Source organism: Silurus aristotelis (assembly GCF_946808225.1).
Source record: "Silurus aristotelis genome assembly, chromosome: 26".
In the NCBI taxonomy this organism is placed as follows: Eukaryota; Metazoa; Chordata; class Actinopteri; order Siluriformes; family Siluridae; genus Silurus; species Silurus aristotelis.
This window is the reverse complement of record NC_139599.1, coordinates 16,026,269-16,041,901: the sequence shown is the minus strand read 5'-3', so window position 1 is coordinate 16,041,901 and position 15,633 is coordinate 16,026,269. Positions and strand designations below refer to the sequence as shown.

The 15,633-nt window shown below is 38.1% G+C and overlaps 1 protein-coding gene across 4 annotated transcripts in view; it reads right to left on the bottom strand.

The window, feature by feature from the left end:
- lrch2 (leucine-rich repeats and calponin homology (CH) domain containing 2) overlaps nucleotides 1-15,633 on the bottom strand; it is a 49,633-nt gene that overhangs the window by 10,906 nt on the left and 23,094 nt on the right. The window contains exons 11-19 of one of the 4 annotated variants that reach the window (XM_083530809.1): nucleotides 11,379-11,483; nucleotides 10,839-10,907; nucleotides 8,476-8,535; nucleotides 7,880-7,928; nucleotides 7,261-7,299; nucleotides 6,945-7,085; nucleotides 4,456-4,503; nucleotides 2,470-2,533; nucleotides 92-204 (exon numbers count right to left, since the gene is read on the bottom strand). In XM_083530809.1, the coding sequence (XP_083386935.1) occupies nucleotides 92-204; nucleotides 2,470-2,533; nucleotides 4,456-4,503; nucleotides 6,945-7,085; nucleotides 7,261-7,299; nucleotides 7,880-7,928; nucleotides 8,476-8,535; nucleotides 10,839-10,907; nucleotides 11,379-11,483 (688 nt within the window). The remainder of the gene's footprint in view (nucleotides 1-91; nucleotides 205-2,469; nucleotides 2,534-4,455; nucleotides 4,504-6,944; nucleotides 7,086-7,260; nucleotides 7,300-7,879; nucleotides 7,929-8,475; nucleotides 8,536-10,838; nucleotides 10,908-11,378; nucleotides 11,484-15,633) is intronic. The other 3 variants (XM_083530810.1, XM_083530811.1, XM_083530812.1) reach the window with 3 other exon arrangements.

The following is a 15,633-nucleotide window of genomic DNA, read 5'->3' as shown; positions in this document are numbered from 1 at the left end:
CCATACTACAGCTCAAGGTGTGTGATATTTTTTACTCCAGAGTGACGTCATGACAATTTAGCATAAAACGAACTGGACATTACAGCATTACCTGCCGCAGGAGCCCTATCTGCTCCATTTCCTCTCTGAGATGCTCCATCTTTCTCCTCATGGTGAAACTTGGGTCCGACGAGCCGTACTCCTGACGACTGTTGCGGGAAAATGCTGCGAGGACGAAAGATAAATTGCAGTTAACATCATGAAATGTATTAAATGTCGGTAGATTATTAGTACGGTCTTAGATAACTATGAAAGATTTGATCATTATGAAAGATTTGTTTAGATAAGAAACCTTTATTCGTCCCACAGTGGGGAAATTTCTATTTATTTATTTATTTACTTATTTATTTAGTTTATTACCTATAGGCATTTCAGCATTTCAGCTAATTTAATTTTAACATAAAAGAAATTGTACTTTATATAATACATGAAGGTAGAAGCTATTAAATGTTTAATAGAAAAAATTTATGAGAATGTGTTTATATTGTGGGTACATACACACACACACACCCACACGCACACAAACATGCAGAGACAGATTTACACACCATGTAACGATTTACAGCATAGCTTGATACTGGTGTAATATCAAACAGTAGCAGGTTTTATGTCAGAATAACATGTCAGATAAGAATATAAACTCATCAGCTCATAAAAAAAAACAACAGATTTTACGATTCATGTAAATTAATTGAATGCACACACAACTAGATCCAGTGCAGCCAAATTCTTCAAATGTTTCAGTAGTATTAAAATATGAAGAATGTTCTTAGAGGCACAGTGTCATTATTTGACCTGCAACGTAGAAACGGATTAGTGCAGTACATCACATGTATCGTCAGCACTTCATAAAATTTTTTTATAAATGCTGATGCAAACTGGGATGATTATAAAAAAAAAAAAAAAAAAAAAAAAAAAAAACCGGAAATGAATCAATCATGTATGATATGTTGTATTTTGTGTAGAGTATTCTTTCGAATTTCTAAAATACGATAAGCGGGTTGAAAATAGACAAAACAATAGGTGACCTCTGACCCACTGCTTCGTTAAACAAATGGCACAGTGCCAGAGATGCTATTCTCTTTCACAAGGTCATTATGAGCAGCTCTGATATTGTGCCCATCTACTTATTTTTAAAAGGAAGTTCCATGGAACTTCTCAGACGGGTTTCTTTATATATAAATAAATAAATAATGTTTTTTATGTAATCTACCTGCTTCTAAAGAAAACCCAAACCCTTCACATAAAATAATAATAAATTGCCCATACTAGTCAAGACTAGGATTATGATATATTTCTTGGAAACATCGTTATTCATCACCGATCATTTGAAAATAAAATGTGATGTGGTTGCCTCTGCACCTCCTTTGTTGATGGATTCTTCTAAAATGACATGCAACAGCTGAGCAGACTGCAGCAAAGTGAGTTTCTTGTTACTTTCTTGAAACACACACACACACACACACACACACACACACACACACACACACACACACACACACGCATGTCCACATACATTTGACCGAAACATGTACACTATTTTGCCAAAAGTCTGGTCATAGGACTGGTATGTGCTTTTTGAGCATCAAATTTCACATTTAGTCCTAATTATAATTCCCTCCACTCTTCTGGGAAGATGTTCCACTAGATGTTGGAGTGTGCATGTGGACGTTTGTGTTTATCATCCACAAGGGTGTTAGTAAAGTCAGGTACTGATGCAGGTGAGGAGGTGAGGAGGCCTGGGGTGTAGTCAGTCTTCACATTCATTGCATAGGTGTTCAATAGTGTTTATAGCTCTATAGCAGGCCATTCAAGATGTTCCTCTCCAAACCATATGCACAGGGGCATTGTCATGCTGGTTTGGGTTTCCGAGTTTAAGTCCAAAAACATCCTGCACAATTGCGTGCCTACAGCATGGTGGTAACAGATTGCAGGAGAACCACATATGGCAGGAAAGGTCAGGTGTCCCAATACATTTGTGTATATAGTATATGTACAGTTCAATATTTTCTTTTACTATTTATTTTATTTTATGTATCACTGTCTTCTTTTTATTCTCATTTTTATTTATGGCTGGTGGTTGGAGCTCTTATTAAAAATGAACTTCAATTGTCTTGTAAATTCTCTAAGCCCATATCTACCCATAACGTCAGTGTTCCAGGGTTTCCCAATAACAAAAAATAAAAGAGTAAATGATAAATACTAATACAATTAAAATACCTTCTTTGCGCGCATATTTATCATGTGTGAAGAGACACAGAGTAGCTGAAAATCTGGCATTATTATATCATGACAAACGAGGAAATGTCATTCATGTTCAGTGTAACAGGACCCTAAAAGCCTTTCGTGCCAGACAGTTGTCGTTGATGCGTGATGTGTGCTCTCACGTCAGACAAACATCAGAAACATACAAACCTAGACAGACTATACCTGATCTTGGCTTCAAACCAAAGACAGTCAATGTTGTGCTGAAGTCTGTGGAATGCATTCCTTCCTACAACAAGCAAAGCATTACAAAACTTACACGTGAAATTAATCCAGCCTTGTCTCTCATTCTAAACAATCACAGTGACTTGCACACATTTACAATTCAAACTTCAAGCAAACACAACAATACAAATGTAATATAAACTAAACATCTAAAATCTTTGAAGCTTTTCCAGGAAGAAAATTCAATTCTGCACCTCCTTGGGCACTGTGTTAACTTGTAATATTGTTAACATTGTAAAAATGTTAACAATATTATATCGCTAGGAGTCGTGTTTGTTCTTTATGTGATGTCATTCTTTTAGTTGAAGTGTTGATTTATGAACAGTTGCTAATCATCCGAATTACCTAGCAGATTATTACATCTTTTGAGTGCAATATAAAGGAAAATAAATACAATTTTTTGGTCAAAGATACGCCTTGCTCAAGGGCCTAACAGTTGCAGCTTGTTGGTACAGGGGCTTAAACCCTCAGACCTTCTGATCAGTAACCCAAAGCCTTAACCACTGAGCTCCCAGTATTTCTTTACTGTGTGTTTTATCTGCTTGTGTTTTCAGCAATTAACCTAATATTTGGGATGCAAAAAATAAACCTGGGGAAGACAGCAAAATGCAAATTTGTCCAAAATCCCAGCAGAATTGATGTGACATTTTTACAAATATACCACAAGTTTTACAATCTCAACTACTTCCTAAATTAGGAATTCTATCAGTCGTTCCAGCTACTAATCATACTAGAGCTGAAACGATTTCCTGAATAATCCGAATACAAAAAATGCTTTGAGGCAAATTATTTGACTCGATGCGTCGCTTAGTCAATTTAACTATACATGTTTCCCCACGGACCATTATAACTGACGCACCACCCACTAAACTCTGGAGCGCTCTGGACAGGTAACACACAATACGCTGAAGAATGAATAATGAAGGAACAGGGAGAAAACAGCGAAGTGGCGATTTTTATTATGTTGTATTATATTTCTAATATATTATATAATATACTATTATATATATATATATATATATATATATATATATATATATATATATATATATATATATATATATATATATATATATATATATATATAATTATTATTATTATAATACAATTTTTTTATGTAATATGGCAATTAAATGCACTAAATTGGTTTAATTTTCACAGATTGCAATAAAAAATGTTAATTCTTCTAAAAAAGAAACAAATGTCATGTTCGTTCTAAGAGACCCGTCTTATTTTCTCTTATATATTTAATATTGCTCTTTATTAAAGAAAAAAATGATTACTCGATTAATTGATGGAATAACCAGTAGAATACTCGATTACTTTTGTAGTGTTTTACAGGAACTTTCAATTAAAATTCACTTTCTTGTATCAGCACTTTGTAACAGTCACTGGTGAAGTTGTAACTAATATTTCGACTTTTTCTGCTGCAGTCATTTTCCCATTCACTCAAATAGAAAATAAGAGAAGGTGGTGCTCAGTATGCTGGGGATTAAAAAAAGACTACGAATAAAAGAATGTGCTGTTATTGGAGAATAGACAGGAACTTGTCAATCATCATTGCCTGTGTTGTGTATTCACCTTTAAGGAATTAAACCTTGGTGATTATTTTAGTTAAAACCAATCACCTTTTAACTTTCACCATTAGATATGCTTAGTGAACTTTAGGCATGGTATGTTGTTTGCAGTGCGTGTCAGATGTCCTGTCATCAGATGTATTGATTTGATCTTAAATGATGAATGTTATGAAATGGATGTATGCTACAGAGTACATCATCTTAAATGTGAAAATAGATAATGCTTCTTTTAAAACAAGCCTATGTGTTTGTAAAATCCAGCCAACAGTTTAGAAAAGAACACACACACACACACACACACACACACACACACACACACACACACACACACACACACACACAGGCTCACCTCACAGTCATTTTCGGTGGAGTTTCTTCGCACGCTTTGGCACTTGTACTATAAAAGAGAACGAGGAAGGATAAGAAGAAGTAAAATCATTTAATGTAAAATGTAAATGACCTAAACTCAAAACTAGCTGCAACATGTTTTGCTCAAATTTATTCGCTCCGCTAATGTTTATGTTCACAATAAAAGCCTTAATAGATAATAAATAAGGATTAATTTCGATTTGCGTTAATGGCTGTTTACATGCACATTTTAAAAACATGGACAATTACCGAAGTCGCTTATTTGCTGCAGGCATGTAAGCAGCATTGGTTCAGACAATGGCAGAAAACTGTGTAATGCCCACTTAAAGAAATTTGTGGTTAAAAACTTTGATGAATAGAAGATGATAGCTAATAATTTTTTTAATGGCTCTTTAGAAACAGGTTTGAAAGTTTGGAACACCACAAATCAGGGACTATAGAATAACTACAGATAAATACATAGTTTGTATTTTATAAGTTTACAGAGAGATGAAAAAATAAAATGTTGTTGAGACAAAGTTGGAATGTCACGCTGTCTGCTAATGATAATGCTACCAGCGTGGAATACCAACTTCTAAATCAGCATGTCATCTACTGTTGCTGCAACTCCTGCAGAACCTCACAGCAAAGCATGTCTGGTTATCTAATGACCTCTGGAATAAAACCAGCAGAAAGTCTAAGAACTGTGATTGTCAGACTACAGTCCACACTATATCTTCAACATGATCAAACCTGTTGGGAGACTATTAGGAATCTATAATATTGCACTTTATGTGGTGAGGACACTTACTAGTCCTTAGCCCTGTGTTTTTCTGTTTTCTGTGATTGTTGTTGTATGTAGCACAAGGGTTCATGAGTAGCGCTGGTTCATTTCACGGTGTAATGTCAGCAATATATGGTTAACATGACAATAAAAGCTTCTTGACTTGACTTCGATTGACTATTCACTGAGCACTTTATTAGCCTCGGGGCCAAGTGGTCTGTTTTGGGTGCGGGTGGGGAAAAACCCATTTAAGCCATTCAAATCTCTCTTTTGTGTCTTTCTGAAATGCAGTTTATTTATAAACTAAATACCTTAGAAAGATTTCCAGCAATCCACATTACAGTAACTTAACTGACAACTATCGAGATGGAAAACATTTTAGCTCCCACAGTCATTAGATCTTTCATCAATCATGCTTCTGAGAGGAAACTACACCACGTCAATCAAAATGATTTATAAAGGAATCACAAAGCATTGAAGGACATACAACATCAACATGCCTGCTGATGATTGACAAGTTATGTGTATAGAGTAAGTGTAGGGTGAATCAGATTACAGATCATATGGGCAAACTGTGTTTCTGTCATAATAAACATGAAATAACAATGATTAGTCTTTAAAGTTGATAAGTTACACAAATGCCACTGCTTTTAAACCATTGAGATCCCATTTCCTTTAATGGTTATATGGTTGTTTTTATTATTTAAATGGTTGTTACTGGTATATGGTAGTCTAAGTAAAAATGTAAAAGAAAAAATAGCTAATAAATTGCTCAATGTATGAAAGATCTCGAGTATTAAAATAAATAAATAAATTAAAAAAGAAAAACAGGTAACTGCCTGGTCCTGTAATTTCATGCTTAAGCTGCTTCTTCTTTCACTTCTGCACACCTGCTGGATAGTGCAACTTGGATACGGTTCTAACGCTGATGCCAGACCGATGATGAGAAATGTTAAAACACTGTTTTCCCATTTCACATGACAGATTTATCTGTGTTGCTTTACAAGAAGTGTTTTCCGTTCTGGATTTTGCAGTGGTTTTAGGACTACTTCGAGTAAACAGTGGATCAGTTGTCAGATTAGTGTCCAACTTATGTCCTGAATAGAGTTTAGCTTGGAAGACAACATAAATAAGATGCCCAGACAATACATTTTCTTTCTGTTACTTAGATACGCCCTTCACTTACCAAATATTCCACTAAAACGAAAAAAAAAAAAAGTTTTTTTATTTGGTGTTTCGCCTGCAAACCTATGGAATAATATGCTGCAGCTTTTCCTTAATCACTTCATCACTTAATCATTAGGCTTGAGTTGGTTTTGTAGGAAGGTCAAAGTGAACCCATTGTTTTATCAGGATCATCATACAGTTTCCTGAATATCCTGTTCATCGTACATCCAGGCTTCTGGTGCCTTGTTCTGTTTAGAATCTTTCCAACAAACTGATTCCCATTACATGTATGATTGATAGATATGCAACACGCACCGCAACACACTGCAAACAGCTCCCTTAGACGTCTAGATTAAACTTTTTAAGGCAGAAATGCAAAGGAATTTCTTGACTGGTAATTGTGTGTGTGTGTGTGTGTGTGTGTGTGTGTGTGTGTGTGTGTGTGAACCAAAGTCTTAAACCCTGTTACAGAAACTGGAATAAAGTTCTGAGTCCTGCATTAATTGTGTGTGTGTGTGTGTGTGTGTATGTATGTGTACCTTGAGGTAGTCCTTCCTCAGGTATTTGTTTCGCCTCCGCTCTTCATTCTGGTTTAGTATGGGAGGAAGCTCTGGCCATTTGGGCTCGCTGTCACCGTTCTCAGATTTAAGACTCCCATCAAATGAGCAGGATAAAGAAGGCTATTAAGAAAAAAGACAGCATCGTCAGTCACACTCAACCAAAACAGGGATTTCAAAAGAAAATTGTTCTTTAGTTTGAAAATGATTACGAAATGATAAGAAGCAAAACGGTTCTTGGTTTTAATGGCTATGATAAAAAAAATAATGGCTACAATAATGATGATGATGATGAGACCTCCGAAAAAGCTGTGTCTTCATCTGTGAGGTGGCCGTCCTTCCGAAAAAGACACACGGACAAACAAAAGGAGAAAAGAATCAAACATTGAATGTGAGAGATGGAATTGGGGTATGATGACATTTTCCTGAAAAAATAATTAAACAAAACACCACTGTACAGATTCGAGCAACAAATGGTAGGAAGGTTTATGGGAAAGTAAAAAAACTTTTGAAAGTTGACATTAAAGAGTTTCAAGGAAATGTGCACTGAAATGTGATAAAGATGTGAGAGCTGCAAGGCAAAGCGTGTAAGATGAGCAAAGCATGCAGCCAAACTGTAGCAGGGCATGAGAAAGCTTTTCCAGTGACTGGAGCTACACCAACATACACCCTGCTAATTATAACCACCGTCCTCCTATCTGTTCTTTATCAGCTTATCAGCAATAGGGGGAATGTTGTGGAACTTGAAAGATAACTGCTGATATCCCATTGCACCTACTGACCTAAGTTTTATTCGTATCAAATATTTAGGTATTTTATTATACAGCCCCAGAACCTAATCTATGCTCTAGCAATGTTGATCAATGAGGCTCATGTGTTTGTGTGTGTGTGTGTGTGTGTGTGTGTGTGTTTGCTACCTGTCCACAGGTTGCTGAAGATGTACTGGTTCCCTCATCCAGTGATGCACTGCAAGAAAAATAGCAGAAAGGTGCATTTGGTGTCTTAATGGATCAGCGCTTACAAATGAGCCAATGAACCCACAATTCCGGTAATGTAACGGGCATTTGAACAAAGTATGCTTTTGTGTGTATTTTCTTATCAGAATCGTCAGATTTTTATCACAGTTACTTAGAATTCTGCCATACCCAGGCCACTCACGTACCAGGCTCCGTTGCCGGGAAGCCCACTGGGGTTTTTAAAAAAACGGGCACCCAGGTGTGTCAATGTTTGTGTTTTAATATGTTTATACATGTACAGGAACTAAATGTTTTTTTTTAGGTATATACAAATTATGTCTGCCTTCATGAGAAACAGTGTCAGGTTTATCTACTATACAAAGATGTCCGTTACACACAACTTACTCTTTCTATGATGAGTCACTGGGGCAGATCTTAATGCTCATTAGAGATAATCAAGAGAAAAATCATAAGAGCATGCAGACTAATCTGTGTGTGTGTGTGTGTGTGTGTGTGTGTGTGTGTGTGTGTGTGTGTGTGTGTGTGTGTGTGAATACCTCCTAAAGGTTTGTGATGGAGATCTCTGCTTGCTGCTTCCCCCGGAATGACTAAGAAATCTGTTGGACAAGAACACAACTCAATGATGGAAACACACGCACATTCACACAGCCATGATACTGTACAAACAAAAACACACACACACACACACACACACACACACACACACACACACACACACACACACACACACATGCACATAAACAATAATGCAAAAAAATGAATGAAATGAACATTTGGTATTGCCTTTAGTATAACTGCATCAGCCACAACCGTGTGTGTATCTGTAGAGAGTATTATAGAATAGAGCAGAGTTGCACACATGTGCTATGAATCTTCAGCGGTCCAAGCACACACTCAGCCGTCCTATACAATATCCAATGCAGGTGTGTAAACATGTTTTCACAAGCAAGACTTTTCTTCAAATACCTCTGCGTCTCTGGTTATGTGCAAACGCAGGAAAGATGTGCATCTGGGTGGACAGGCACTGTGTTTACACTGTTTCTAACATCTGCTCCGTTCACTGAAGTCAGGTCAGAAGACCTGGGAGTTCCAGTTTATCCCAAAGGTGTTCAGTGGGGTTGAGGTCAGGTCTCTGTGTTACTGTAGTCCTCTTGAATTCTTGCACCCCTTGGTAACCTTGTTTTTTTTTTTTTTTATTGGGCTCGGTTCGACAAAGGGGCATTGTCATGTTGGAACAGATTCAGGGTTTTTAGTTCCAGGGAAAGGAAATCATAATATTTCAGAATACCAAAACATGTCGGACAAAAACACATTGTCAGGTGTCCTTTTGGCCTTGTTGTGTGCTTGTGGATCTTGTATATCCCAGCTTGTAAGGAAGTTGGGGACAGAGTGTATGGTTAGCCATGATATAGCAAATTGGCTCAGATAAGCTCAAGGCTCATTGGTGGCAGCATGGGAGTGCAGGGGCTTGAAGCCCTGACCTTCTGATCCCTAATCCAGAGCCATTCAGAAACCACACTATATTTGTATACACCACACTGTAATCCAATTCAGCTGTTGCCACAAGTATTCATTTTAATGTGAAGCTGACAAACAAATAATACACAGGATTTAACAATATTCTGATGGTTTCTAAGCTGATTTGTTTGAGCGGAGACGAGGAATCGCGGTGTCATGCGGCTTTAAGACCTCCGTGGGGCACCGACCAGCTAACGTACTACAACTTCTGAGGAGGTAACAATGCCGTGCCTTTCAAGCGCTCTCTGGAGACGCATTCAAAACAGATGATATAAACAGCTGTCTGGCCGTTCCGATTAGATCATTCGGGAAACAGTTAGAAAAACGTGTGAAAAGAGCATAAAAACAAGCTCTTGTTCATCACTTCCTTTCTGGTTCTTCATAACGTAACGGTTATACCGATCTGCACAATAGGGTTATCATTATATTTAGCAATCCCATGTCATAAAACACTTGGGCTGCATTCCAAAACCTGCCAAACCATCACCATATGTGGCAAAGCCTTGAATTCTACCTGAGAGTATGCACGTACCTTACAGCCATCTTGAGAACGCTTGTTATGAAATATCCTTCAACAAGAATCTTTTAATTGCAGCTTTCATGACGTTCTAGTCATTATTGTGATTCTCCTGCACCAGGAGCTATTTTTATAACTCACATCGGTTGTTATGAAACTTTTCAACAAGACTGATCACCTATGCACTGCAGGTCATTAAGGTTATTAGATTGAAATCCCATGGTGGGGTTTTTCAGCATAGCAGTGTAACTGGCAACCAAGCTGCCACTCCTGTCCCCCTGAGCAAGGCCCTTAACACCAAAGCTGCTCAGTTGCATAAATGAGATAAATAAATGCTGCTTTGGATAGTGGGTGTGTGTGTGTGGGTGTGTGAGAGATTGTATCAGCCACATCTGTGTAGATAAAAAAAAAAAAGTTATTATTTTCCAACAGCTGCCATTCTTGTGCAACGTTCCATGTCCATACCCACCCATCCTTTATATGTGGTGTAAATCACACTCATGAACTTTGGTTTTCTTTTTTGCCTGTTAGGCCGTGTGGATATGGGTAGCTGCAATAACACAAAGGGCACATTCAAGCATTTGAGTGGATACACCTAGACACACTTACACACCAACACATACGCACACTATGACAAACTGGGGGAAAATAAACATAAACGCCTACTCTGACATCCAAAAACGTGAGCATTCCGACACATACACTCATGCAGGTATGTACATGTGCAAGTCCACACACAGGACGTCACAAGCAAACGCACACACACACACACACACACACACACACACACACACACACACACACACACAATAAAACCAGATGCAAACACGTGTACATGGGTAGATTCCCTCTCTCTTTCTCTACCTGTGTGTTCTTCCTGCTGCCCTCCTTCGGTGGATGAGGCTTTCTGCTCTACAAATTAAGGATCGCCTCCTGAGGTTATGTGATATGTGTGATGACCGAGCATGTCCGAGCATTGGGGTTGCAGGAGCGAGGAAAAGGGTGAAGATGAGGCAGGAACGATGAAAGGGGAGAGAAGAGGAAAGCATGTAACATTTGTTAGTTAGGGAATGTAAAAGGGAGGAGAGAAGTTTGACTTCTCAGCGTGAGTTGAAGAAGCAGTTGCTATGTATGTGATTTCAAAGACATGTGGCATCAGTTTATCCACACAGTGTCAATGCTCTGGGAAGGACACAGGACAGAAAGCTGGGCTCAGACTGGAAAAGCTTTGAAGTCAAAAAGTACAGGTGCAAAGGTGGTTTTTATTTTGATGATCTGATAGAAACACAGACTAGACCATCATGAAGATAGTGACTCTTTAATTATAATGTGTCCTAGTAGGGGAAAAACCCTGAAAGCAAAATGATGTAATCTAAGAAGGAAAAAGGAACCAGGATGTTCCACCTGTTCTGTTGCTCTTGCTGCAGCAGTTGCACCGCAATCTTCCTAAGATCCAAAACTTCCTTCAGCTCATCATCTTCTTCCTCTGCGAGCTGCTCTTTCTCTGAGCTTAGAGAGAGAGAGAGAGAGAGAGAGAGAGAGAGATGAAGGCATCTATTAATACAATTACTTTATTTCCACCCCATCCACATTTCTAAACCGTACACAGAGGCCCTGTAGACTGAGCTTCTACACAGTATACCTCAATACTATACGCGCTGAAAGTGTGCACAAACAAACCCCCCCCCCCCCCCCTCCATCATTTCCTCAGAAGTTGTTGTTCCTCAACAAATGAATTATGCTGGTTGTATGGCATGATGCAAATCTCAAAAGAAACAAAATGTAAAACCCATTGGTGGATGTTTATCTACAATTAATGGCACTCCACCTTTTTTCCCAAGAAGCTTCGCCATTTTTTGGGCAACGTCCGTGACATGCGCACGACACTCCGGACCTCAGGGCGTACGATTTGGTGACACAAGAACGAAAGTGCGACTTGATGATTTCCTTGCAGTAAATATTTTTGGTTACGGGACTTCATGGAACTTTTCCATGGTAATTTAAAAAAAAACTCATGGGTGGCATCCTCATTTCCTGGTGGCCCTCACCCTCGCTTCTTTGGAATATATAATAGTGGCTCGTTTTCGAAATACAAGCCGGAACATGTGGCACAGCGAGAACATCGACGGACTTGTGAATCGCAATCTGAAAATGGGGGTAATTTTCAAAAGGATCCTTTTATGTATCCGTTGTTTTATCGTGAATATTTGTATGTACTCGCTGGATTCTGAGAAACAGCTTCATTCTTATATCGTAAAGCTTAAAATCTAGTCAGACTTTTTTTTTTGTTTTTTTTTTACGTGAACATCACGTGTAAAATAAAAAATCCACATGCAATACACAATTGTTTGTGATCCTAGAATTATGGGGGACAGATGTTCTTATTAACACAATGGCATGAATAAATAACTTAGGAATTCAAGTTTATGTCATTTTTAGTCATCTTATGAGCAGTGCACTGTTTCCAGACTCTCACTGGCTCCAATCCCAAATAGTCTCAAAGATTCTCTCTTACACACAGCACAGTATAGTACACAGTAGGCTTACTGGTGGTGCTATTTTTTGTTTTGTGTATTTCTCCTACACTGTCTTGTGTCGTCTGTGCAGTGTTTGCACCAGGTTGCACACGATGCACTTTATGTTGTCCTTAGCTCTGTGTTCTTCTGTTATGTAGCTTTATGTTGTTTAATGTAGCACCAGGTTTCTGGAGGAACATTGTCTAATTTCACTGTGTACTGCGTCAGATTTATATATAGTTGAAATGACAATAAAAGCTTGACTTGAGATGTTGCCTCATGAGTACCTGAATTCTGGTCTCCACAAATGATCAGGAATTCTGGGCAACACTCTACATTAAAGGTCAAAACAGCTTTATTAGACTGTAATAATCCATTAATGAGTTCTCAAGCACACTTATCGCTGTCTAACTGAAGATATTGACTATTAAGTGGTTGATATCCATATATAAATAAACAAAATGGAAATGTTAAATATTACCCTAATGATAAGTTACCGTCTACACATATATTATGCCTCATTGCTGCATTTTAGCTCCATCAATCAGTCCTAAAATGAGAACCATCCTTGGGTCTTCCTGGCTATTTACCATCGTCTTCAAATAGCCCACTGTCCTTATGGGCTAAAATAAAGCTCAGGATTGTGCAATAAATGAGACTGAGGATCGGTTAAACATGCTGCCAGACGATCTCGGCTCAGACACGCATCTGTCCAATCGGTGCTTTAGTCATTCTTTTTATATGCGTTGGGTTTATTTAGTTCTTTTTTTCTTCCTGTCAAACTTCTGTAACAGCATAATAAACCTGGGCTGAGTTTTCCAGGGTGTGGTCTTTCTGCTCCTTGAAAAGGATTATGTTCGCTAATGCTAATTAAAAGCCTAAAGCAATAATCACTGCCTAGTACATATTAATTAGAGGTAACCTTCATATTAAATATCACACTATTTAATTAGTTCGTTATACAATATACCAGATAAAGATGTTGAGGTTTTCGTTGGGAGTGACGAGGATGGACAAGATTAGAAATGAGTTTATTAGAGGGACAGCACATGTAGGATGTTTTGGTGACAAGGTGAGGGAGGCGAGATTGAGATGGTTTGGACATGTGCAGAGAAGGGACATGAATTATATTGGTAGAAAAATGCTGAAGATGGAGCCACCAGGTAGGAGGAAAAGAGGAAGGCCAAGGAGGAGGTTCATGGATGTGGTGAGGGAAGACATGCAGGTAGTTGGTGTAAAAGAGGCAGATATAGAGGACAGGGTGGTATGGAGACGGATGATCCGCTGTGGCGACCCCTAATGGGAGCAGCCGAAAGAAGAAGAAGAAGATACAATATACCAGATACAGCAGAACTAATTTTTTATTAATGTAATTCGACTACATGTGATCAATTCAATCAGTCCTGTAAATCAGGTAAGCGAAGGTTTTAGCCGTCAGGGCAAAAAATATTCATCCGTGAATCAAAAACCCAAAGCAGTCAATATCATGCAAGCTAAACTGGAACTCTATTATTCATGAGAAATTCCGAGAATGAAATGAGCCTTGAGGTGCAATTTAGAAATGCAAAGTGTCCAATGGTAGTCACATTTTCCTTCTCCTTTTAGCTTGTTTGGTTTTTTAATCCTTCTCACACCTAAAGTCTTGGTCCCTCAGTTACCTAACATGTCTTGGGTATTCTTTGTTTTGAAGGAAATCCTTTTTTAATCCTTTAATTATGCTGACTCCATGCAGAAAATACAGTGTGTGTGTATATGTGTATTTTTGTTCACGTTGCCTGAGGAAACTAACTTCTTAAAGCCAAATGTAGATTTTCCAGGTAAATGGAAGAGTAACTTTTCTTAAGAAGAATGACTCATGCTTTCTGATTTGACCTGTCTATGCACGTCTTTCTCTCTCTCTGTCTCTCTCTCTCTCTGTCTGTCTCTCTCTCTCTCTCTCTCTCTCTCTCTCTCTCTCTCTCTCTCTCTCTCTCTCGCTCTCACACACACACACACACACACACACACACACACACACACACACACACAACCATGCATTCTCATGCAAACGTTTCTTTTCTATCATACACACGCCTATTTTTTTGTTTTGTTTCTACTTCGTGTTTACGTGTTCCTAGATCTGAAAATAATGTTTAATTTTTGAATGCGTGCATGCATGGCAGCAATGTCAAAAACTAAATCAGAGAGCAGGAATATTTGCCTTGCGAGCCAACTCACACATCCGCCTGGAAATCTGAATCATATCATAAAAACAATCAGTGTCTGTAAATAATAATAAAAAAATATTTCTCTCATTGCGTTTCACATTGCTGCATAAGTCTGATCTTTAATTAAAGTTGAAATAAAGGGTGTGTGTGTGTGTGTGTGTGTGTGTGTGTGTGTGTGTGTGTGTGTGTGTGTGTGTGTGTGTGTCAATGTGATCTCACTAGCAGCAACAGGATTTCAATTCAGAACCATTCCACTAATTGGGGAGCAAAATATTACAAAAGTACATATTTTCCTAGATTTCACATTTACCTCTGCGAAAGGTTTTACCAGATAAAAATCTCGTTTTAAGTGTCCTTGTCCCTGCGCACATACAAAATTAATGAATGGCTTTTTGTTTTGCTGCCAACGTGCAGTTTGGGTGATAGCAGGGTCAGAAAAAGGCTCTAAAACGACAAACTAGCTGATATTAATGCCACGTCCTGTTTTGATGTGGGAATCCAAGATGTTTAAAAGCATAGCCATAAGGCTCATCATTTTTATGTAAGTTTGTTAGTTCAATTAATAAAAAACAATTTGAACTGCAGGATATTTGTTCTCACATAAAGTTCTTACAGTTCTTACACATTACAGGGATGTTGTTTGACTGGTTGTATCAGAATGGCTCTAATCCAGACCTCGACAATGGAAAAAAACAAGCAGGTCTATAAATAATGCCAATTTGGATTAAATTCAATAATGGTAAGTTTAATGACCTCCGATCATTTGCCAGAATATTCTTTAAATAATGTTCATGAGGGTCGGGTGGTCTGTTTGGTGGGAAAGGGGTTAAAGTGCACTCTTTCTCTCACATCGAAGAAGATAAATAACTGAGACGTCCAAACTCATGCTAATCAAAAACATGTCTGTATTAGTAGTTAATAATGATAACGCTGGTG